Here is a 25,959-nt window from a genome sequence, read left to right on the forward strand (position 1 = left end):
ATCATGAAGGGGAACGACATTTATTGGATATTTCAAACTTTTTTAACAAATCAAAAACTGAAAAATTGGGCGACAGCCGATCTACAAGAAACATTTTATTATAAATAACTACTCATTATCAGTCAGTCACAATTTACCCTTGATACATTACAGTTTTGATCCTCATCGAACATGGCCCCTCCTTGTTCGCTCGTCTTTGGTGGGCACGAGCAATATAAATGGCTCATCTTTGCCTCAATCAAAATAAGAGGCGTTGGCAAATAAAGTGATTTGGTAAATAGTCTGTCTCATAACCTGACATACGTCAATTATAGCGCAAGCATGCGCTGAGAGAAAAGAGGAGGTTCTTAAAGAGAGTTTTATTTATGTTTCCAGTAGAAAAATAATTACAGCGATATTTCACAGGGACCTAATTTATTGTATTTGTCTTCTCATGCAAGAAAACTGGATAAGATTACAGTAGGAAATCAAAAACTAAAGCGAAGGAGAGGAGGATGAAGCGGCGCAATGCGGACTGCAGCAAACTCAGACGGCCGTTAAAACGGAACCGAATCACCGAGGGCATATACGGCAGGTATATGAAGCCAAGCGATGGGTTCTCGCGTCCGTAATGTTTTTTTTGTAAGACTCCTTCATTGCTTGGCTGGGTTGTGTCTCTCCTAAATGTAAAATGTCACTGACACTCGCAGTCAAGTGAAATTGGCTAGATATCAAGTAGGTAACTAGTATATTTGTGGGCAGATTAGCATAGCTAAATGGAGAGGTGTAAATTATATTTGGAGTAACGTTAGGCTACTACCAATTGATAGGCCCCAAGCCATAGCCTGGGGATGTTTTAAACACCCCTGCTTCAATTAGGCATCTCGATTAACTACGTATCCCATATTGTCTGCAGTAACTAGCTAAATTCACCCTACTAAGACAGCCCCCTAGCTGGGCTATGGAACAGTTATACCCATTTCAGACAGGAGCTGTTATGTTACGTATAAAAATGTCAATGTTGATTACCCTTTTCAAACAGCTCCTTATTTGCAGGTATAACCCTTTGATACTTTAGTGGGAAACTTGCAAATTGGGAAGGGTGGGGGGTGTTAGCGAACTAAACTCCATGGTGAAGGAAGTTTATGATGAACTTCTCCAACTGAGTGGATCAGAGGCCAGGCTTTGGAATCGAGTTCTCTGATTGGATCAATACTTAAATATATATATATATATAATGAAACGCCCACCTGTTTTGTCGTCTTGTTGCGTGCCTTTGTTGAAATCCAAACGTTTTCAATAGACGTTAATCAAATACAACCAGCGGCGGATTTAGGTAAAGGCTACACACACAATTTACATTTTTTTTCATAATTCGGAATGATGACATTTGCGCGACCGCTTTTCTATCGCTCATTTGCACGACCGCTTTTCTATCGCTCATTTGCACGTCACGTCAATGATATCAGTCACCATGTGGGACAATTAACCTTGTCGGAGTGGGCGCCCTGGTGCTAGTTTGTGAGCTAGGCAGGCTACTACCTGGGAAGGTCTGTGCGCCGCAGAAAGTATTTGACTCTAGTCAATGTTAATTAATTTACATGCAAAAAAAGAACCATTCACGCCAACCCGATACCTGTATTTTGGTTACAGGGTCTGTGAAAATGCAGGAATCATGACAGACTTTAGGTGGCTTATTTTTCCATGTTCTACCCCGTACTCCTTTCAAATATACAAAAAGCAGGTATAAAAAACAAACTAAGTTAGTGGTTTTGGTCTGCATATGAAAATGATGTTTGTAGCAGTAAACCACCCCTCTTCCAGCTTATTTGCAAACTCAGTTGGTCAAAAGAACTTTGTCTTTATTGCACCCTATCATTCAGAATTGAACACATTGTAATCCAGCCAGCAGAAATGTCAACGTGCATCTAAATAAGAATACCTAATTTAAAAGCTTCTTACGGTCAATTCCTGTGTCTTAAATTGTAGGCTACAAATGATAATTTAGGCCTACACTAGTTACATAAAAAAGCTTAGTCTGCATGCATCTGCCCTGTTTCTACCTGTGACAGCAAGCACCTCTTCATGTGACACCTGCAGCTAGTAATCTGTTGAGGTGGAATAGCTCTCAAACCCTTCTCTGTAGGGTAGTCAGCAGTTAGTTTCGCCCACGGTTGGATGCGTGTGAACTGCTTCTCTAAAATTACATTGAACATTCTATTCTCTGACAACAGCTCTGATGGACATTCCTGCAGTCAGTATGCCAATTGCATGCTCCTTCAACTTGAGACATCTGTGGTGTTGTGCGAAAAAACTGCACATTTTAGTGGCCTTTTATTGTCCCCAGCACAAGGTACACTATTGTAACAATATTTCTGTTTAATCAGCTTCTTGATATGCCACCCCTGTCAGGTGGATGGATCATCTTGACAAAGCAGAAATGCTCACTAACAAGGATGTAAACAAATTTGTGCTCAATCTAAGAAATACACTTTGCATATGGAACATTTCTGGGATCTTTTATATCAGCTCATGAAACATGGGACCAATACTTTACAAGTTGTGTTTATTTTTTTGTTCAGTGTAGCTGCTTGCTTGTCAAGACATGACAATTATTTACACATCATTTGTCATTGTAATAATGCTATTCTGAAGTCTATAATTGTTTAAAAAAACACATGAATTCCCAAATGTTATTTATCAGCGGAATATGAACTGTCAGCTGGCAAGACTGTGCAACTCCTGCTCTCCGTGGAAATAAATGTGTTCTAATAAACCCAGTCACTTCACAACATTAATAAATGCAATCTTGGAGAAAAGGCAACCATTTTGATGGCAATTATTGAAAAGTGCAAGATCCCAGCATTCCAGTGCTGTTAGATTTTCTTTTTCTCAACTTACATTTTTTTGGTAAATTGGTGGCATTTTATAATGAGTGTCTGGCATGACAAAAAACATTACAGCTGAAGCACCTCATGGCCATTGGAGTGTATAAATGGTAGGCCTATATTCACACAATTATGTTATTTATAAACTGTCAAATCTACAATTTTTATTAGGCTAGTGGGAGTTTTTATTTAGGAGAGTCTGCTCTAGATAATGATACAACCATTGGGGTAAACAATGCAGATGAGCAACCCCATGCTTCAGCCATGTAGCCAGTCTAGCCACGATGCTGCATCAGGATACAGTTGATGCTTAATGCTAAAATAGCACACATGTCTACAATATGAAGCATGTACACTACCTAAACATATTACTTTTCATGAATGTTATTGGGCTAATTTCTGGAGGGGAATATTACATTTGAAACCGTTTCATATGTTAAGGCTATTGTCATCATTTAGATTGTTTAGAAACATTTTATAAAACCAAAATCAGTTTAAATATCAGATTGTATGGTTGGCTGATACTTTCCCAGACTGCAAATGAAACATGAAGTCACCCATGATTGAACTTCTGCGTGCATGACTTGCTTTCCTGTGATCTTGGCCCTGACCAGTAATTTTCTCATTTTGACCAGTAGTTTTCACTTTGTATTGGGCTGGTGTGCCACTGGCAAATTTACCTGAATGTCAAGCATTGAATACTGCATTAAAAGGTGTGTAGTAATTGCTGATATGAAAGATATGTTCATCATTTTTTCGAAACCATGTGTCGGGGCTCTTAGCAAACCTCCCCCAGCCAGAAAATACTATCGTCAGTAGGCGCTTAAGGTAGTTGACATCTGGGAATAGGTTAGAGGTGGAGTAGCTAATCTTTGAGATTTTGATCAGGTGCTTTTTAAAGCCCACACCTTGACACAATCCAATCTTATTGAAAAATGGTTGTGGTGTTGGACACACAAACTCATAAATCTCTCTCATATATCTCTATATATATATATATATATATATATATATATATCTATCCAGTACCTTCCTGTACCTGAAGTTCCTTGTGGTGTGGGCTCTGGTGCTGTTGGCAGACTTTGTGCTCGAGTTCAGATTTGAGTACCTGTGGCCTTTCTGGCTCTTCATCAGAAGTGTGTACGACTCCTTCAGATACCAGGGGCTGGTGAGTGTCTGGCTGTCTCCTGGGTGGGCCTGACTGATCTTTATTTGTTTTATTTAGTTAACCTTTTATTTAACTAGATTTGTGGTTTAAAGAGCAGGCCTATGTTGTTCTCCAGAAGCTCCATCTAGCCTAAGCACTCATCTAGCTCTGCCTTGTTTTTCCACCCCCTGCTACCCCAACCAGTGTTTTCCACAAGCACATGGAGTAGCTAGCAAAGTAGAAAAAGCTTGCTGTTTGTCAATCAAATCACAGTAAGCCTATACGCCAGAATTTCGTGGCTATATATGAAACTGACATTTGTTTTATTTTTTAAAGTAGCGTAGTCAATTCAAGTGGAGGCATTGATGTCAGATTTGTTGTATTTAACTTGTTATTTAATCATCAAGCAATAAATGCTGATGTGGATAATATGTGACCCACATCTCTCATAGTGGGTAGCAATGTGTTTTTCTGCTTTTTGGCAGATCTCCTACTTACCCCCCTCACATCTCCTCTCTTCTAGGCATTCTCAGTGTTCTTTGTGTGTGTGGCGTTTACCTCTGACACCATATGCCTGCTCTTCATCCCAGTACAATGGCTGTTCTTCGCTGCCAGTACCTATGTGTGGGTGCAGTACGTGTGGCACACAGGTAAGCCTTCTTCTTAGTGAATTAGTGTGTGGGTATAAAGACTATGGTCACTGTATTTAACTATTTAAACCTAGCTGTAAAGAAATGGGACTAGTGACAGGAGGTTCACAGGATCAAATCTCACAATACTATTTCCTGGAGTGAGGCACCAGCTATAGTATACACAGAGGACATACAGTGTATTTGGAAAGTATTCAGACCCCTTCCCTTTCTACATTTTATTTGCAAATTTAAGTACAAAAATCAATAAAAAATACCATATTTACATACGTATTCAAACCCTTTGCTATGAGACTCGAAATTGAGCTCAGGTGCATCCTGTTTCCATTGAGATGTTTCTACAACTTGATTGGAGTTCACCTGCAGTAAATTCAATTGATTGGACATGATTTGGAAAGGCACACACCTGTCAATGGAAGGTCCCACAGTTTACAGTGCATGTCAGAGCAAAAAGGGCACAAACATTTCTGCAGCATTGAAGGTCCCCAAGAACACCGTAGCCTTCATCATTCTTAAATGGAAGAAGTTTGGAACAACTAAGACTCTACTTAGAGCTGGCTGCCTGGCCAAATTGAGCAATCGGGAGAGAAGGGCCTTGGTCAGGGAGGTGACCCAGAACCCCATGGTCACTCTGACAGAGTTCCTCTGTGGAGATGGGAGAACCTTCCAGAAGGACAACCATCTCTGCAGCACAACATCAATTAGGCCTTTATGGTAGAGTGGCCAGATGAAAGCCACTCCTCAGTAAAAGGAACATGACAGCCTGCTTGGAGTTTGCCAAAGGGCATCTAAAGGACTCTGACCATGAGAAACAAGATTGGCCTGAATGCCAGGCGTCAGTCTGAAAGAAACCTGGCACCATTCCTACGGTGAAGCATGGTGGTGGCAGTATCATGCTGTGGGGATGATTTTCAGCAGCAGGGACTGGGAGATTAGTCAGGAAAGGGAAAGATGAATGTAGCAAAGTACAGAGAGATCCTTGATGAAAACCTGCTCAGGACATCAGACTGGGGCAAAGTTTCACCTTCCAACAGGACAACAACCCGAAACACATAGCCAAGACAATGCATGAGTGGCTTCAGGAGAAGTCTCTGAATGTCCTTGAGTGACCCAGCCAGAGCTCGGACTTGAACCTAATCTAACATCTTTGGAGAGACCTGACCGAGCTTGAGAGGATCTGCAGAGAATGGGAGTAACTCTCCAAATACAGGTGTGCCAAGCTTGTAGTGTCATACCCAAGAAGACTCAAGGCTGTAATTGCGGTCAAAGGTGTCTCAACAAAATACTGAGCAAAGTGTCTGAATACTTTATGTAAATGTAATATTTATTTGGGCGTGCAAAATTATTCAGCCCCCTTAAGTTAATACCTTGTAGCGCCACCTTTTGCTGCGATTACAGCTGTAAGTCGCTTGGGGTATGTCTCTATCAGTTTTGCACATCGAGAGACTGACATTTTCTCCCATTCCTCCTTGCAAAACAGCTCGAGCTCAGTGAGGTTGGATGGAGAGCATTTGTGAACAGCAGTTTTCAGTTCTTTGGATTGGATTCAGGTCTGGACTTTGACTTGGCCATTCTAACACCTGGATATGTTTATTTTTGAACCATTTCATTGTAGATTTTGCTTTATGTTTTGGATCATTGTCTTGTTGGAAGACAAATCTCTGTCCCAGTCTCAGGTCTTTTGCAGACTCCATCAGGTTTTCTTCCAGAATGGTCCTGTATTTGGCTCCATCCATCTTCCCATCAATTTTAACCATCTTCCCTGTTCCTGCTGAAGAAAAGCAGGCCCAAACCATGATGCTGCCACCACCATGTTTGACAGTGGGGATGGTGTGTTCAGGGTGATGAGCTGTGTTGCTTTTACGCCAAACATAACGTTTTGCATTGTTGCCAAAAAGTTCAATTTTGGTTTCATCTGACCAGAGCACCTTCTTCCACATGTTTGGTGTGTCTCCCAGGTGGCTTGTGGCAAACTTTAAACGACACTTTATGGATATCTTTAAGAAATGGCTTTCCTCTTGCCACTCTTCCATAAAGGCCAGATTTGTGCAATATACGACTGATTGTTGTCCTATGGACAGAGTCTCCCACCTCAGCTGTAGATCTCTGCAGTTCATCCAGAGTGACCATGGGCCTCTTGGCTGCATCTCTGATCAGTCTTCTCCTTGTATGAGCTGAAAGTTTAGAGGGACGGCCAGGTCTTGGTAGATTTGCAGTGGTCTGATACTCCTTTCATTTCAATATTATCGCTTGCACAGTGCTCCTTGGGATGTTTAAAGCTTGGGAAATCTTTTTGTATCCAAATCCGGCTTTAAACTGATTCACAACAGTATCTCGGACCTGCCTGGTGTGTTCCTTGTTCTTCATGATGCTCTCTGCGCTTTTAACGGACCTCTGAGACTATCACAGTGCAGGTGCATTTATACGGAGACTTGATTACACACAGGTGGATTGTATTTATCATCATTAGTCATTTAGGTCAACATTGGATCATTCAGAGAGCCTCACTGAACTTCTGGAGAGAGTTTGCTGCACTGAAAGTAAAGGGGCTGAATAATTTTGCGCGCCCAATTTTTCAGTTTTTGATTTGTTAAAAAAGTTTGAAATATCCAATAAATGTCGTTCCCCTTCATGATTGTGTCCTACTTGTTGTTGATTCTTCACAAAAAATAGTTTTATATCTTTGTTTGAAGCCTGAAATGTGGCAAAAAGGTCGCAAAGTTCAAGGGGGCCAAATACTTTTGCAAGGCACAGTACATCAATGATGTCGCTCTTGCTGCTGGTGATTCTCTGATCCACTTCTACAAAGACGACATCATTCTGTATACTTAAACCTATATTTTTCTTCACAGAGAGGGGGGTCTGTCTCCCCACAGTGTCCCTTTGGATACTATTTGTGTACATCGAGGCAGCCATCAGATTCAAAGACCTGAAGAACTTCCATGTGGACTTGTGTCGCCCATTCGCTTCACATTGGTAAGTTAAGTGTTTTGTCCAAGCCCTGGCAGGATCTTTGTCTAGGCTATATGTGTGGATCTGTGAGGAAGATGGACTAAGACTCCATCTCAGACCCACAGGCCAAGGAGGGAAGTGTTCTGCCCCATTTGACTCTCGGAAAACAATATTGTTTCCGCTTGTTAAGCATAATATAGAAGTAATGATGTCTGTATATCCCCCAAGCTCAGACACCACTTTCCACAAAGAGAGAGAGTGCATGCTGGTTTCAGTCTGTAGCATTATTAAAAAGCATACATATTCTAAGATGGCTTAAGGAATATTTCTACAAGGTCATACACCACTGTTTGGTTGAAAATACCTACATTTATAGTCTAAATACTCTTTTTAAGACATTTGAGTGGATTTAGATTTGAGCCTGTATAATGTACTGTAATTGAGCTGTTATGTAGTGATGCAGAATATTAGGGCAAGTCATTCCTCCAGCTTTACTTTCCCGGGTGATCTTCATCTCAAGGCCTTTTTCATAGCACCTATGCTTTTCAACTTGTGAATCGTTGTCTTGGTGATGTGTTGTCTGAACTTACTTTTCCCCCCTGAACTCTATCCATCTCTCTGTAGCATTGGCTACCCAGTGGTGACGCTGGGCTTTGGATTCAACAGCTACGTCAGCTATAAGATGCGCTTAAGAAGGCAGGAGGTGGTGCAGAAGGAGAACGAGTTCTACATGCAGCTCCTGCTGCAGGCCCTGCCACCAGAGCAACAGATGCTCCAGAGACAGGAAAGGGAGGCAGAGGAAGGTGAGAGATGCACACAACTGATGCTCCAGACACAGTCCAAGTGATGTTGGTCAAATGTGCTTAATCTCACTTTCATTCTCTCCATTCTTACTTCCACCTTCCATTCAGCTGCATTAGCTAAAGGGATATCTGAGATGGACTCCATCCCAGTCTCACAGAATGGGGCCCCCGCCAGTAAAAGAATGGCAGCTATACTGCCGGAGCTGGAGTACAGAGATAAAGGGAAAGAGGGCCGCGAGGCCAAAAAGCAACACAACAGCATCCAGCCATCATCGGTAGACTCTAAACTCCATGAGATGGAGTACATGGAGAACCATATGAACAATAAGAGACTCACCACAGAGCTGGTGGGCAGCACAGAGAACCTGCTGCTGAAGGAGGAGAACTCCTCATCCTCAAAAAACTACAAGAACTCCAGCAGAAACGCGGCAGTCAACTCCTTGCCCTGCAGACACTGCGCCACCAACGGCAGCATCCCATCAGCTCCTTCTTCCTTTTCCTGGGGGAAGAAGCAGAAGTGTGCAGTAGGGAAGGGTCCAGCAGTCGGCACTCACAAGGATCCAACAGACAACTGCATCCCTAACAATCAGCTAAGCAAGCCTGAGGCGCTTGTACGGTAAGAGGGTCTTTCTATAACCTAGAGTACCATTGAGGATTTCCAATACTGGACAAATTGTTACAGCTGTTAAGTCACTGATCTGCCATTTTTTTTTTACACTACATTAACCTCTCTAGGCTATATGGGGCGCTAGCGTCCCACCTGGCCAACATCCAGTGAGATTCAAAATTCAGAAAAGATACAACTATTTTACATAGGTTTAAAGATGAACTTCTTGTGAATCCAACCATGGTGTCAGATTTAAAATTAAAATAAATGCTTTACGGTGAAAGCATACCTTACAATTATTTGAGAACATAGCCCAGCAGACAAATTATTACAAACAGTAACCAGCCAAGTAGAAGAGTTAAGTCAGAAAGAGAGAAAATTAATCACTTACCTTTGATCTTCATATGTTTGCACTCAGACATTCATTTATTCAATAAATGTTCCTTTTGTTCGATAGTCTCTCTATATCTAAAAACCTACGTTTTGTTCGCGTTTTCTTCAGTAATCCACAGGCTCAAACACAGTTACAAGAAGCAGACAAAAAAATCAAAATTGTGTCCGTAAAGTTCATAGAAACATGTCAAACGATGTTTATATTCAATCCTCAGGTTGTTTTTAGCCTGAATAATTAATAATATTTCAACCGGACAATAACGTTGTCAATATAAAAGGTAAACAAGAAAGGCACTCTCTCGGTCGCGCATGAAAAAGCTCTGTGACACGGCAGGGTCCACTCATTCAGACTGCTCTTATTCCCTCATTTTTCAGAATACAAGCCTGAAACAATTTCTAAAAGACTGACATCTAGTGGAAGGCATAGGAACTGCAATTTGAGTCCGAAGTCAATGAAAACTGTAATGGCATTGAATAGAAAACTACAAACAAACAAAAAAATCCAACTTCCTGAATGGATTTCTCAGGTTTTCGCCTGCCAACTCCGTTCTGTTATACTCACAGACATTATTTTAACAGTTCTGGAAACTAGTGTTTTCTATCCAAATCTACTAATTATATGCATATCCTATCTTCTGGGCCTGAGCAGAAGGCTATTTAATTTGGGCATGCTTTTCATCCAAAATTCCAAATGCTGCCCCCTACCCTAGAGAAGTTAAGATATAATGGGGGATCATAGCTATATTCAATCAAATTCACCAGTTGATTTAAAGCCTATGTTTATCCCGTTCTCATGGTTGGTGTCTTGACGGATTTGTCCAAAATCGTGTGACATTTCTGTCTTTGCATTTATACCAGTTTAAGTTGTCGTTATCATATATTAAGCATTAATCAGTTATAGTGCCTTCAGAAAGTATTCACACTTTCCACATTGGTGTTAGCCTAAATTTAAAGTAGATTAAATTGAGATGTTGTCACTGGCCTACACCCAATACCCCATAATGTCAAAGTGTAATATTGTTTATTTAAAAAAAGGTTTTGACCAATGAATTAAAAATGAAAGCAGATGTTTTAACTTCTAGTGACACCTCATCCAGTGAACGGGACCGTTGTCATCATTTGACACTAATTAGCATAACGCAACGGGCATAAATCTTCCTAGAAAATATTCCTATTCATGAAAATCACAAGTGAAATATATTGGAACACAGCTTAGCCTTTTGTTAATCACCCTGTCATCTCAGATTTTCAAAATATGCTTTACAGCCAAAGATAGACAAGCATTTGTGTAAGTTTATCGATAGCCTAGCATAGCATTATGCCTTGCTAGCAGCAGGCAACCTTGTCATGAAAAGCAATCAAATGAAATCGTTTACCTTTGAACTTCGGATGTTTTCACTCACGAGACTCCCAGGTAGATAGCCAAAGTTCATTTTTTCCCAAAAGATTATTTTTGTAGGCGAAATAGCTCTGTTTGTTCTTCACGTTTGGCTGAGAAATCGACCGGAAATTGCGGTCACGACAATGCCGAATTAGCTCCATAAAATCGACAGAAACATGGCAAACGTTGTTTAGAATCAATCCTCAAGGTGTTTTTCAAATATCTATTCGATAATATATCCACCGAGACAATTGGTTTCTCAGTAGAAGCGATTGGAATAATGGCTACCTCTGTACTTTACGCAAAATTTTCTCCGGGAGCATCATGTGACCACTTGCGCAATGTAGCCCCCTACGGGTATTCTTCAACATAAATGCGTAAAACTATGTCACAATGCTGTAGACACCTTGGGGAATACGTAGAAAGTGTAAGCTGGTTCATAGCACATTCACAGCTCAATGGGCACTTCCGGATTGGATTTTTCTCAGGCTTTCGCCTGCAACATCAGTTCTGTTATACTCACAGACAATATCTTTACAGTTTTGGAAACGTTAGTGTTTTCTATCCAAAGCTGTCAATTGTATGCATATTCTAGCATCTTGTCCTGACAAAATATCCCATTTAAAACGGGAACGTTTTTTTTTCAAAAATGAAAATACTGCCCCTAGAGTCGCAACAGGTTTTAAGACAAAGTATTCAACCCCTTTGTTATGGCAAGCCTAAATGGGCTCAGTAGTAAACATTTGCTTAACAGGTCACACAATAAGTTGCACGGACTCTGTGAAATAAGTGTTAACCATGATTTTTGAATGACTACCTAAGTTCTGTACCCCACCATACAATTGTCTGCCAGGTTCCTCAGTCGAGCAGTACATTTCAAACAGTGCGATTCAACTACAAAGATCAGGGAGGTTTTTCAATGCCCCACGAAGAAGGGCATCTATTGGTAGATGGGTAAAAATGCAGACATTGAATATCCCTTTGGGCATGGTGTAGTTAGTCATTGCACTTTGGATGGTGTATCAATACACCAAGTCACTACGAAGATTTCCGAACTCATTTTCCGGAGAGGAAGGAAACAGTTCAGGTATTTCACCATGAAGCTAATGGTGACTTTAAAACAGTTAGAGTTTAATGGCTGTGATGGGAGGAAACGGCTCAACATTTGAGTTTACTCCACAATACTAACTCAATTGACAGTGAAAAGAAGGAAACCTTTACAGATTTTTTTTTCTCTCTCCAAAACATGCATCCTGTTTGCAACAAGGCACTAAAGTAATACTGCAAAAATATGTGGCAAGGCAATTAAACCTTTTGTTCTGATTACATAGTGTTATGTTTGGGGAAAATACTAAGTACCACTCTCTATATTTGTCTTACTTTTTTAGGTTATTGTCGTGCTGAAATGTGAATTTGCCTTCCAGTGTCTGGAAAGCAGACTGAACCATGTTTTCTTTTAGGATTTTGCCTGTGCTTAGCCCTATTCTGTTTCTTTTTTTATCTTAAACTCTTGGCAAAAAAGGAAATACAAAGCAGAGTAAACTCTGGTCCTTCTAAAACCTACTTTTCTAAAATAATGTGAGCTATAGCTTGCAAAATAAACAAATTTGATTCTGGGTGACAAGGCTATTTTTCCCCAACATTTTCCTCATGAAATTGCTAAATGTTTTTGTTTCCTTTGCTTCCTTACTTCCTAGTGTTGCGATACTGGTATTGTGACAACACTAATGTATTAACAGGAGTAACTCCTGCCTGGATGTCACAGTTCTCACATTTTCAGGCCAAAGTATCAGTTACTTGCTGGTGCATGAAGGGTGCCTCCCTTTTATCAGATCCCACAGTCCCTGATCTCAAACGGACCATGCTGCACATAGATAGGCATTAAGTAGACCTGTTTCAGCTGTGATATCATTGGACTGGGGTGTGAGAAAGTTGGACTATTACAATCTATGGTTTGCCACAAAATTATGCTGGCTGAAAATGAGAACATTGAGTTGTATGTCTGACCTTTTTGTCTATTTAGTTGTACAACTGGGTGTGTGATGGTGCTGTACAGACACATTGGTGTGAGTGGGAGTGTAAGGTTGTTGGTGAAATCAGCAGAAAGTCAAATGAATGATGGTGTTTGTGGCAAGTTGTCAAATCAAATGTTATTTGTCACATACACATGGTTAGCAGATGTTAATGCGAGTGTAGCGAAATGCTTGTGCTTCTAGTTCCGACAATGCAGTAATGACCAACAAGGAATCTAGCTAACAATTCCAAAACTACTGTCTTATCGATTGTGCAGCTGTAGAAGTTTGAGTGCTTTTGGTGACAAGCCTTCTTCACGATGCTGTCTGTGTGGGTGGACCAATTCAGTTTGTCTGTGATGTGTACGCTGAGGAACTTAAAACTTACTACCCTCTCCACTACTGTTCCATCGATGTGGATAGGGGGGTGTTCCCTCTGCTGTTTCCTGAAATCCACAATCATCTCCTTAGTTTTGTTGACGTTGAGTGTGAGGTTATTTTCCTGACACCACACTCCGAGGGCCCTCACCTCCTCCCTGTAGGCAGTCTCGTCGTTGTTGGTAATCAAGCCTACCACCTGTTGTGTCGTCCGCAAACTTGATGATTGAGTTGGAGGCGTGCGTGGCCACGCAGTCGTGGGTGAACAGGGAGTACAGGAGAGGGCTCAGAACGCACCCTTGTGGGGCCCCAGTGTTGAGGATCAGCGGGATGGAGATGTTGTTGCCTACCCTCACCACCTGGGGGCGGCCCGTCAGGAAGTCCAGTACCCAGATGCACAGGGCGCGGTCGAGACCCAGCTTGGAGGGTACTATGGTGTTAAATGCCGAGCTGTAGTCGATGAACAGCATTCTCACATAGGTATTCCTCTTGTCCAGATGGGTTAGGGCAGTGTGCAGTGTGGTTGAGATTGCATCATCTGTGGACCTATTTGGGCGGTAAGCAAATTGGAGTGGGTCTAGGGTGTCAGGTAGGGTGGAGGTGATATGGTCCTTGACTAGTCTCTCAAAGCACTTCATGATGACGGAAGTGAGTGCTACGGGGCGGTAGTCGTTTAGCTCAGTTACCTTAGCTTTCTTGGGATCAGGAACAATGGTGGCCCTCTTGAAGCATGTGGGAACAACAGACTGGGATAGGGATTGATTGAATATGTCCGTAAACACACCAGCCAGCTGGTCTGCGCATGCTCTGAGGACGCGGCTAGGGATGCCGTCTGGGCCTGCAGCCTTGCGAGGGTTGACACGTTTAAATGTTTTCCTCACGTCGGCTGCAGTGAAGGAGAGTCCGCATGTTTTGGTTGCGGGCCATGTCAGTGGCACTGTATTGTCCTCAAAGCGGGCAAAAAAGTTATTTAGTCTGCCTGGGAGCAAGACATCCTGGTCCGTGACGGTGCTGGTTTTCTTTTTGTAATCCGTGATTGGTAACATGTGTGCCCTGCTTTTGCCACACTGACTTGGGGCTTCCCTGCCTACATTATTTGGACAGTAGTAGGGCTGTGACGATACCAGTATTGCAATATTTTTTCCATGGCAAAAATGGAACCGCGAAGCAGACCAAACTCTTCGGTCCTTCAATAACCTGCTGTGTATATCAAATGTGTTCTATAGGTTGTAAAATAAATGTGACTGGATAACATGTTTGTTTCCAACATTAGGGCCGTTTTCCTAAAAGTTCAATCAGTTTTGTTAGTATCGTGGCAAGGAAACAAGTATCGCCATACTGGTATAGTCCCAGCCCTAGACAGTAGCCTATAGGCTTAGTTGAAATTTTTGCTGTATACACTTTTGGCTGAAGAGTGTTTTCTTACTGGTTAGTGTTGAATTGATTGTACACTTGTAAAGACAAAAGCTGTGTCTAGTATGAAAGAAAAGTAAGTCATTTTAAAGCGCAAAGAGGAGACATTTCATCAATTCAGAACCACACATAATTAAATGGTTACAGCTTAATCAACAATTTGGAATATCAAAACGCTGACTATATCAATCGGCAATGACCTGATTGGCTAAGGAAAACAACTGACGACAGACAAACACTAAAACAACTGTCAGGGACAGGCCAACAGCCAGAATGGAGGGCTGAAGGCGAATCTGCCATCAGCAGGAGGCTTTGACAGCCGTAATACTTAGGCCACAGCCAAATACAAACCTCTACGCAGCAGCACTCCACAGAAAAGAGTTGAGTAACAAGATGGCCCTACTAAAAGTCTTCTGAGCAGATGAAACCAATATAAACATTTACCAAAGCCTGGAGAAAGGAATTGTGGATGATCCAAAACCTACAGTTTCTGCATAACGCATACACCGAATCTTTATCAAATTCTTTGTCATCCTTCTCTAGTCATCCCTTCCTCATTTTCTTTCCTTTCCCCCTCTACCACTGCAGGCTGGAGCAGGATGTGAAGAAGCTGAAGGCAGACCTTCAGGCCAGCAGACAGGTGGAGCAGGACCTGCGCAGTCAGATTGGCTCCCTTGGCAGCGCTGAGCGCTCCATCCGCTCTGAACTGGGCCAGCTTCGCCAGGAGAACGAGCTGCTGCAGAACAAGTGAGTGGGCAGGTTAAAGGTTAGGAATTGACCACTGGATCTGATCACCTGCTGGGAACAGTGGGACTAGCGTTGCTAATAAAGTTAGGTAGCTTGCTTCATTTTGACAATATGGTCAAACATTCTACATTATCCACATTGATAAGTTTGTAATTGTCAAAAAAGGATGCCATCTTCTGGTTGAAAATGTGAAATGTCGCAACTCGGGTAACACACAATGGTCTAACTTGGTCATTGAAGTGAATTTCCTACTCCATACTTCCAATAGCACGTGAGGTTTGTCCTAGTCGGGGTAATGCAGTCAGGAAAAACTCAGGGGACCTGGTTCAGACCTAAAGGTTATCACTGCTTGAAAACCCAGGACTGAGCTTGGAATGTCCATGTCAAAATGCTAGTCTAAAATACAAATAATTCTGGTGTGAGGACTGGTCATAGTAAAGTTTATAGATGGGATCCTGTCTGATTCATATCACATCAGCAGAGAGAGTACTTATGCATCTGGCTGCTTTAATTGGCCAATTAAGTAATAATATATATGCCATTTAGCAGACGCTTTTATCCAAAGCGACTTACAGTCATGTGTGCATACATTCTACGTATGGGTGGTCCCGGGGATCGAACCCACTACCCAGGCGTTACAAGCGCCATGCTCTACCAACTGAGCTACAGAAGTAATCACTGACCAGCTGGGGACTCCTGGGTGTCCTTGGTAAGGAGCATTACATAAGACCACCCCTAATATGGTAGTTAGCATGTACATACAGACACAAACTCTGTGGTAATGGGTGTTAATTATCTGATGCAATTAAAGGTGACATGTAGGCCCTCCCAGCCTGCCCCTAATGACCAGCTTATTCTTATTGCCGCTCAAGAGAGTGTTTCACTCGTTCGGTCTGTTGGTGGAGACTGGTGCACATAGCTCTGTTGGCTATGCTCAAAGCTAGGCAAAGGATGCTAAGCTAAGTATTACGAAAGTGCAAAGAAATTATTTAAAATGTACTTGGTTACCAAACTCAGCCATCCTGCCCTCTCACCATCTCCACACACGGTTAACTTACACTCATGATGAAAATGACTACCTTTTAGTACTGTTAAGAGTGAGCATGCACACACTGGGGGTGGAATGGAATCTCACTGGCTGCTGGCTAGTATGGTGCTGCATGGTCTGTGGCTGCTGTGTGTGCAGACTCCATAACACCATCCAGGCCAAGCAGAAGGACAAGCAGACCATGGGCCAGCTGGAAAAGAGGCTGAAAGTCGAGCAGGAGGCCCACACCAACGCAGAGAAACAATTTGCAGATGAGAAGAAACGCAAGAAGCTGGAGGATGCCACCGCAGCCAGAGCCGTCGCACTAGCAGCCACATCAAGGTATAGGCTCCAGAGATATTCACAACTATTTCATAAATATATCTGCATTTAGTTGAGTTCTCTCTGTCTGCTCCACAGGGGGGAGTGCACAGATACAATAAGGAGGCGGGTCACGGAGCTGGAGACTGAGTGTAAGAAACTAACCATGGACATCAAGCTCAAAGAAGACCAGCTCGGAGAGCTGGAGATGACCGTGCAGGTGAGGTTCAGTTAAGATGGGTATGTTTTTGTTGAAAACAGGATGTCAAGAACATGTTTAGTTAAGGTAGCTAAAATGTTGACTCAAGCCCAATATTAGCCCTATTTATTTAAGAAGACTAGGTCTAAGGGGATTCCATAGTGACCTGGTCCATGTCCTGGTCCAGAAATACTGAGGATAATTTCTGTCTGCAATAAAGCCCTTTTTATGGGGTAAAAACTCATTCTGATTTGGGTGGACCTGGCTCCCAAGTGGGTGAGCCTATGCCCACCCATGCGTCCCTGCCCAGTCATGTGAAATCCATATATTGTGGCCTAATGAATTTATTTCAAATGCCTGATTTCCTTCTATGTACTGTAACTCTGTAAAATGACTCATTCACACCTGCTGTACACTGGCACACAGACAATGTCACTTATAGTGATGTGTTCTTCCCCCTCAGGAGCTCCAGAAGTACAAGGAGAATGAGAAGGACACAGAAGTGCTGATGTCAGCGCTGTCGGCCATGCAGGAAAAGACCCAGCACCTGGAGAACAGCCTGTCTGCAGAGACCCGCATCAAACTGGACCTGTTCTCAGCACTGGGTGATGCCAAGAGACAGCTGGAGATCACACAAGGTCAGTGTCTAGCTTTGGTCTAGCCCCTCTGCAGTACTGCCTCAGTCACACCTATTTCCTACTGTATGTGATTGATGTAGAATAGGTTGCATGACATGAATGTCTTATCGGACATTTTGTGTGCGTCTGTCTCAGGTCAGCTCCCGCAGAAGGACCAGGCGATCAAGGACCTGAAGCAGAAAATAGCTGAGGTGATGGCTGTCATGCCCAGCATCTCCTACACAGCTGACAGCAGCAACATGACTCCCATGGCCCCCCACTACTCCTCCAAGTTCATGGACACAAGTCCCTCTGGCCTGGACCCAAATGCCTCCATCTACCAGCCACTCAAAAAGTGAACGCTTCCTCCAACCCGTCATTCTCTTTTTTGCTTTTTTTTAAGCCGACCTCCAGATCTGCGACTTGTTTTTCCTTGTCAGATCGGAAGGATGTTGTATTGTGACTATTTATTATATATATTTTTTTAGAAGACTAAGGGACATCACATGTAAACTTTTTTTATTTTGGTAAATGTCTAGTGAAACCTTACAGAATTGGGCTTATGTAGGATGTTTCAGTTCCCCCTTCTACTCCATCTGTTACTTGGTCTTGGTTAATTCTGGTGTTGGTTTTATTAATTTAAAATCTGTGATGTGGATCTCTGCTAGCAGGAGTGCTCACCCTTATTTCCATGTTGGAAGTTCTTATTGCTGAGAGTGGATACCCATTTATTTTTATGGTAGGACGTTACAATCTGTACGCTGGTATGGACTCTAGCCCTGTTTTGTCAATGGTATTTTTCAGTCGTGAATATCAGACCAAATTGAACATTCCATTGGCTGTTCTTGGGGTTTTGTGGTATTGGTTCTATTATGTTTGAAAGTGGATTGTGTGGTCTCCTATTTACTTGTTGATCTTACCACAAAGTTGAATTTTAAAAAAATCGCTGGGATGAGAACAGAGCTGTACCAAGATGTTATGTTAGAATAACAAGGGATAAACTGTCAACGTAAACCATCCTCAACAACTCCAAATGTTGAGTATCATCTACAAAATTACATTTCCCAAAAAGCACCCTACTTTCTACAATACTTTCCAAAAGGCTGTATTAAGAGAAGTTAATGATATGCCTTCTCTTTAAGCTCAGAATAGTCTTTCGCAAATTGTCATGATCACAGTGCCTTGAGACAGGACCTCAGTGGTGAGAGTTAGTAGCCTGCTATGCTAGAAAGGACTCAAGTACAGGGCTTTCCAACCACATACAATTATAACCTGGACCCTAACCATAGGTTCAGAAAAGGTAGCCCATCTACTTTCTCAACAGATCTGACAATATGGCCACTTGTCTAGCATGGTCTAATATGGTAACATTACTACGAAGTCTGCTCCAAACAGGCTCCCAGCATGGGAGTCTACTGCATCCAACTATAACACATCTCTCTACTGGAAACTCCTGTTCCTTTAACTATTGTCCCTACTTATGTTTTTATTGTATTGTTTTGACTTAATTGCACGGTTAAAGTTCCACCGTTGATGGATTTCGTGTGTCTCTGACCTGTGTGTGTAAGTTATACAAGAAATAAGGCTCTGGAAATGAATGTTACTTTTTTTCACAGAATTCTGCATGATAAATCTCCTTTTATTGCTGAATACGCAACTTCAGCCCATTTGCCAAGAAAGGATTGATTGTTTTCTAGGAATATACTGCAAAGACATTGGTTGACGTGTTGGACATTCATTCTCCTCTGACTTGTCCAAAGTATGTCAAGCAGGTGGGAAAACTGCTCACCTGTTTGTAGTAGACTGTTTACGTAGTTGAAAGTTTTGTAAATGTTACATTATTGGCTACTGCCTGGGACATAGGTGTTAAGAACAGTCAAGAATTTATTTGGTATTGTTTTTTACATTTGATTTAACCTTCATCATTCCTGTCATTTTCTTTCCCTGCAGGGAGGAATAGTTTGAGCCCGATGTGGTTTGCTGTCATCTGAAATGGTCATTTGTGTGGTTATAACCTAATGTATATGGAAACTTTTTCTACAGATTAGTTTAGTCAATTGGTCCTTCAACTGATGTTGAAAGTATAAAAACATGTATTTATTTTTAATTATGCCCAGTCATTGCTCTGTTTCTCCATGTCTAACCTCGGCTAGGCTCGAACACTGAGGTTTACAAGGAATAAATTATTTTCTTGCAGATGTTCAGTCGGGAGTTCCTTTCCTTGTCCTTTATGACATAATACTTAAACATCATCAGGCAGCAGAGTTAAGTCAGAAAGAGCAATTAAATGTTACGGTCATCTCACTTCCACTAGGAGGCAGTGTCCATCTCTTCAGTTCTACAAAGCCTCTGGTCCTCAGCTTTTTTGTTGTTGTGGGGGTTCACTCTAAAATTAAATCCAATCGCAGCTAATAAACTAGCTGCCTCTGTGCAATAGGCTGTTCAGCCAAGCCTGGGACACATAAGATGGTAAATGGCAGAGGTCGCAGGGCTAATATATTGATTACCTTAATCCCCAGACCAGTCTGAGCACTTAAACCCACTGCCCTGGTTTCTTCTATCACTGAACCCTCTGTATTCTCTATCCACATCTTTGGCTGTCTGAGCGCCACATAGTGAAATAATCACTAGAGCCTTTTAGAAATAGAATGACCACTCGGCCAACGATTTCTAAATAACGGAACTGTAAATGGAAACAATAGGGGCTGCCTGTTTGTTCACTTAGATTTTTGCATTTCAGGTTCTTCAAGATGTTGCTCTCAATGAACCCTTTTAAGATTAAGTATGGCTTTGACAAAGAATTCCCTCAAATGCTTTGTATCCAAATACGCTGACAAACACATGGATCTGGTTTTGGAGATTGTTGCACCCACTCAGCTGAGTTGCATGGGCATTCCACACTGCAAGACATAGAGGCCCCCCAAACCACGCAGATTTTGCCATTTCACATAGAGGTGCCCTATCAGGCATAAATCTGCAGAAAAATAATGATTTGCATACATTTAATCCTGAGTGCTTTGTTCCAAATTAATGTCTCAATTTGGCACATCGACCATTCAGATTTGACAGATTAAAATGGGTCTTTTCAAGCAATCTGAATCTGGCAAAGTATACAGTAAACAAATCATGAAGCCATTATGCAATGCAAATTTAGCTCAGTATTTTGATTTATTTCTATTGTCTGCTATTAAATAGATATCTAGTGTGCTGGCAATGAGGATGTAATATAGGAGGCCATTGGTGTGAATTACGTGGGGGACAATCAGTACTCCTGTGGATAGACACTCGCTCACCACAACTGATTTTTAAGACTGGTCAAGATTGATATTATCAGACTGTCAAACAAACATGATGTGCATGAATTATAGTTAGGTAGTACATTCATTATACATGAATAATTATTCCACACATGTTCCCCCTGCCAGCAGAGCAAGAGTTGGCTGCATTTTCATATCAAATATGTGCCTTCAGCGACTGCCTACGTCAAATCAAATGTTATTGGTCGCATACACATATTTAGCAGATGTTATTGCCGCTGTAGAGAAATGCTTGTATTTCTAGCTCCAACAGTGCAGTAATATCTAACAATGCACACATCTAAAATTGACCTACTCACTTGAACCTGTCTTGGATCACTTTCTTTCCTCCAATGCTGAATGAATTGATAATGAAAAATATAAATTCCATTCATCTTTTTGCTTTAAAGTCTAGGATACTGTAATTTGTACTATTTCAAACCAAGTTATGCTAATGCACCTGGGAACACTACATTGTAGAACTATTTCTTTATCTGTGGCATGTCATCTCCTTTGAAATCTGGAAGTGCTGGATATTTTGAATTCCAAACCCCTGAGTGCACAATGTGAATAGGTGATGACTGGTGTTAACTAAGGGAAATTAAATGTGGAAAGTGCACCTTTTGCTAGGGTACAACATAAGGATCTTATGTTGTACAGTTCATACAGCTCACATCAAACAGCATCCTCCCGTACACCCTAGACCCACCCCAATTCGCATACCTCCCCAACAGATCCACAGATGACACGATCTCAATCGCACTCCACAATCTTAAGCTCACCACTAAGCTAAAGACTTTGGGACTAAACACCTCCCTCTGCAACTGGATCCTGGACTTACTGACGGGCCGCCCCCAGGTGGTAAGAGTAGACAATACCTCTGCCACGCTGATTCTTAACACTGAGGCCCCTCAGGGGTGTGTACTTAGTCCCCTTCTGTATTCCCACGACTGCGTGGCCAAACGACTCCAACACCATCATTAAGTTTGCTGATGACACAACAGTGGTAGTGATCACCGACAACGATGAGACGGCCTAAAGGGAGGAGGTCAGAGAACTGGCAGTGGTGCCAGGACAAAAACCTCCCTCAATGTGAGAAAGACAAATGAGCTGATCGTGGACTACAGGAAAAGAAGGGCTGAAAAGGCCCCCGTTAACATCGACGGGGCTGTAGTGGAGCGGGTCGAGGGTTTCAAGTTCCTTGGTGTCCATATCACCAACAAACTATCATGATCCAAACATAGCAAGACAGTTGTGAAGAGGGCACGACAAAACCTTTTCCCCCTCAGGAGGCTGAAAATATTTGGCATGGGCCCCCAGATCCTCAAAAGGTTCTACAGCTGCACCATCGAGAGCATCCTGACCGGTTGCATCACCGCCTGGTATGGCAACTGCTCGGCATCTGCTCGGTAAGGCGCTACAGAGGGTAGTGCGAATGGCCCAGTACATTGCTGGGGCCAAGCTTCCTGCCATCCAGGACCTATATAATAGGCGGAGTCAGAGGAAAGCCCATAAAAATTGTCAGAGACTCCAGTCACCGAAGTTCTAGACTTTTCTCTGCTACTGCATGGCAAGCGGTTCCGGAGCACCAAGTCTAGGACCAAAAGGCTCCTCAACAGCTTCTACCCCCAAGCCATTAGACTGCTGAACAATTCATAAAAATCGTCACCGGTCAATCTACATTGAAACCACCCCTCTTGTACACTGCTGCTACTCGCTGTTTTTTTGTTACCTATAAATAGTCACTTCGCCCCCACCTACATGTACAGATTACCTCAACTGGCCTGTACCCCTGCACACTGACTCAGTACCGGTGTGTCCTGTACATAGCCTTGTTATTGTTATTCTTATGTTGTTACTTTTTATTTTAGCCAACTTGGTAAATATTTTCTTCTTCTTAAACTGCGTAAGCATTTCACTGTAAAGTCTAAACTTGTTTTCATGGCATGTGGCAAATAAAGTTTGATTTGATATGAGAATCAGTCAATTAAAACAAATGATCTATGGATTTCACATGACTGGGAATACAGATATGCACATTGGTCGCAGGTAGCTTAAAAAAAATATGCCTTAGAATCTCGTCACGGTAATTCTGTGCATTCAAATTGACATCGTTAAAATGTCCGTAGCTTATGCCTGCCCATACCCTAACCCCACCATGGGGAACTCTGTTCACAACGTTTAGATTCAAAACCACTATCGCACATGATCTGCGGTTGTGAGGTCAGTTGGACATACTGACAAATTCTCTAAAACGAGGGAGGCGGCTTAAGGTAATTTAATGTCAATTTCTCTATCTGGCAACCACTCTGGTGGACGGACACTCCTGCAGTCAGCATGCCAGAGATTGTGTGACAAAACTGCAGATTTTACAATGGCATTATATTGTCCCCAGCACAAGGTGCACCTGTGTAATTATAATGTGGTTTAATCAGCTTCTTGATATGCCACACCTGTCAGGGAGAGGGATTATCTTGGCAAAGGAGAAATGGTCACTAACAGGGATTTAAAGATATTTGTGCACAAAAGAGAGAAATAAGATATTTGTGCATATCGAACATTTGAGATATTTTATTTCAGCTCATGAAACATGGGACCATGTTGTGTTTACTTTTTTGTTCGGTGTATCATGGATGTTGGTTCATGAAAGATATTTTAAAAATGCAAAGTGGAGACGGTCATAACTCGTGTGGAACACAGTTTCATTATTCAGATTCAATCAGAGCCAACTCAAAATATTTATATTGACAAAAAACAACCATCTAGGGGAGAAGAGCTTTTGTTATGGCCCGGGAGGGTGTATGATACCCAAGAGTCCCATAGGGAGTCCTTTCAACACAGTTCTGTCTCCAGACAGGTGATCATGTCACACAGAGTGTGCCAGAAACAGTGTAGTCTGGAGGGACTTGCTGAGAGCTGGGGTCTATGGTGATGGAGCAAAGGCTCACTGGCACTGGAACTGGTTTGGCTTTGTTTTTTCACCAGCAGCTGTCTGTCCATTTATATGATGGCCTGGCTGTCATGGCACCAAGGGAGATTGGGGCTTGGGTTACACAGGGGAAGGGGGGTACTCTGGTTTAAATGTATATGAAATGTGTAACTTGAGATAAAAATCTAAAATGTTGAAAGATTTATCAAATGAATGTGTAACTTGAGAGGAAATCCAACATCTGTGCAGTGCACATCATCATGATGACAAATATTGATACAGATATATGGCAACTCAGAATTAATTTATTTGATCTACATATCCACCATGCCCATAATAATTTTTTAGCCACATTAGTTTATGAACATCTTAGGAACAATCAGTAATTTATGTCTATTTTGTTAATATTCTGATAAACTTCACTATTCAAAAGAATAGGAAAATCAGTCACAGTGAAGGCACCATCTGCTCGAGTAACAAGGGCCCGGGAAGAGCTGCGTAGCGAGCTTGCTCGTGCGATATAGTAGAAAGAGAGCCCAAATCTGTCCACGTTGAATATGTCCTTAATTATTAAGCAGGTGAGTAGTTTTTGTATGGGGAGGGGTGGGCAATGAGTGTCGGATTTAGTCGAGATAAACATAAATTGGTATATTATAAGATTATTAACGCTTAGGTTGTTATGAGTGTACTGATATAAGTGTAATGCACGTGACATCCGGGCAACTGTGGGAAAAAAACGCTATATCAGAGTTGTCCCCTGTAGGCGTTCGAGACTGTTTATGCATATTCATGAGGCTAGCAAGCGTCTCTCCATTGAATACAGTCGGTTAACGGCACCCCCATCGAATATTAAAAACGTAGTTTAAATAAGGAGAGTTTCCACCAATCCAAAGAGAGGAATAGGCGGGAGCTTGACAGCCCGCCATTCCGCTGACTGGACAACGAATCCCATTGTTAGAGTGGAGACATAAGCATCTCGTCATTATATCCAAATCTCTGTTAAATATTCCACAAATATACGTCACGTACATTATGCGGTTAATTTACATAGCTAGCTATATAACACCGCCCAGTGGGACAAATATGATAATGTTTCTATTCTGGGCTGTCTTTGAAACAGTAGTGGGGGGGAAAACCGCTGGAAAAGTTTGGGAGAGTGTGACAAACCAAGCTCTTCGATAGACAAGAATCGAAACTCGTTGGGCTCTTTGCCCCAATTTTGGATTACGACATGGACGCTTTGAAGTCGGCTGGAAGGGCAATAATTCGGAGCCCCAGTATCGCTAAACAGTCATGGGGTGTGGGCAGACACAAAAGTAAGTAGTATTGGTAGCAAGCTGACTAGTTAGCATGTGGATACTAGTAAAAGGTAAACGAAAATGTTTATCTAGTCTTTCCTATGTAGTTATATTTAAACGCTGGGTACGGAATGTAGCTTCCTGCTGTATTCCCCAATTTGTTCCTCTGTAGCTAGAGTAAAGTTCATACCTAGACTGAAAGTACTTATGCTCACTCACACACGCATACCGACACACATTCACACTCCTATGCAGCTGCTATTCCGTTCTTTATTCCGAAGCATATTATCTATACTGATGCCTAGTCACTTCACCCTGCTTTTATGTACATACCTCTCATACCCATGCACATTTATCTGGTACTAGTACTCCCTGTATATTCCTACATTCTTGTATCTTATTCCTATTGTTACTTTTTTGTAATTTTAACTGCATCGTTGAAGGGATGTAAGCAAGCATTTCCTGATCAAGTCTACACACCCGTTATATTCGGCGCGTGAGACAAATGCTTGTATTTGTAAACATATTTTTTTTCATGTGATTGCCGATAGTTCATTAAAGCTAAAACGTGCTAGGAAGATTGTTTGGCTATCATACCAGGTTTCCCCCAGGAAGAGTCTAGCCAGAATAGATTCTGACCATACTCTTGCTTACGGGGTTCGGACAAGCCCAATATTGGACTAAAGGAGCCCAAAGTTACTCCTTAGTCCAAGGAACTTGCATGTTCAGTTTAAAGAGAATTGGCCCTGGAAGCCAAAACGGCCAAATAGCCTACTCCATCTAAACGTAAATCGAATCTCAATTCCGGTATAGTTTTAGAAACAAATCCCTCAATTTTAAAAATCACATCAAAATAATTTCAGATGCCAAATACACTTACTGTACAATGTCTTAACACCGTTACAGGTGACAACGTTTTTGG

At 42.0% G+C, this 25,959-nt stretch overlaps 2 protein-coding genes across 4 annotated transcripts in view; both read left to right on the plus strand.

The window, feature by feature from the left end:
* Positions 1–319: 319 nt before the first annotated feature.
* LOC124002056 (macoilin-like) lies at positions 320–19,718 on the plus strand. Its single transcript, XM_046309292.1, has 11 exons — positions 320–574; positions 3,894–4,035; positions 4,538–4,664; positions 7,517–7,640; positions 8,241–8,419; positions 8,528–9,035; positions 15,192–15,350; positions 16,537–16,719; positions 16,798–16,918; positions 17,361–17,535; positions 17,671–19,718. Exons 1-11 carry the CDS (start codon positions 495–497, stop codon positions 17,871–17,873), a joined length of 2,001 nt encoding a protein of 666 aa, XP_046165248.1. The 5' UTR covers positions 320–494; the 3' UTR covers positions 17,874–19,718.
* A 5,082-nt stretch (positions 19,719–24,800) lies between these two features.
* The window catches only part of LOC124001237 (low density lipoprotein receptor adapter protein 1-B-like), a 75,957-nt gene continuing 74,798 nt past the window's right edge, over positions 24,801–25,959 (plus strand). Inside the window, exon 1 of one of the 3 annotated variants that reach the window (XM_046307882.1) lies at positions 24,801–25,055. In XM_046307882.1, coding sequence (XP_046163838.1) covers positions 24,971–25,055 — 85 coding nt within the window. In that variant the 5' untranslated portion in view covers positions 24,801–24,970. The remainder of the gene's footprint in view (positions 25,056–25,959) is intronic. The other 2 variants (XM_046307881.1, XM_046307879.1) reach the window with 2 other exon arrangements.

The sequence above is a fragment of the Oncorhynchus gorbuscha genome, linkage group LG17 (assembly GCF_021184085.1).
Source record: "Oncorhynchus gorbuscha isolate QuinsamMale2020 ecotype Even-year linkage group LG17, OgorEven_v1.0, whole genome shotgun sequence".
NCBI lineage: Eukaryota > Metazoa > Chordata > Actinopteri > Salmoniformes > Salmonidae > Oncorhynchus > Oncorhynchus gorbuscha.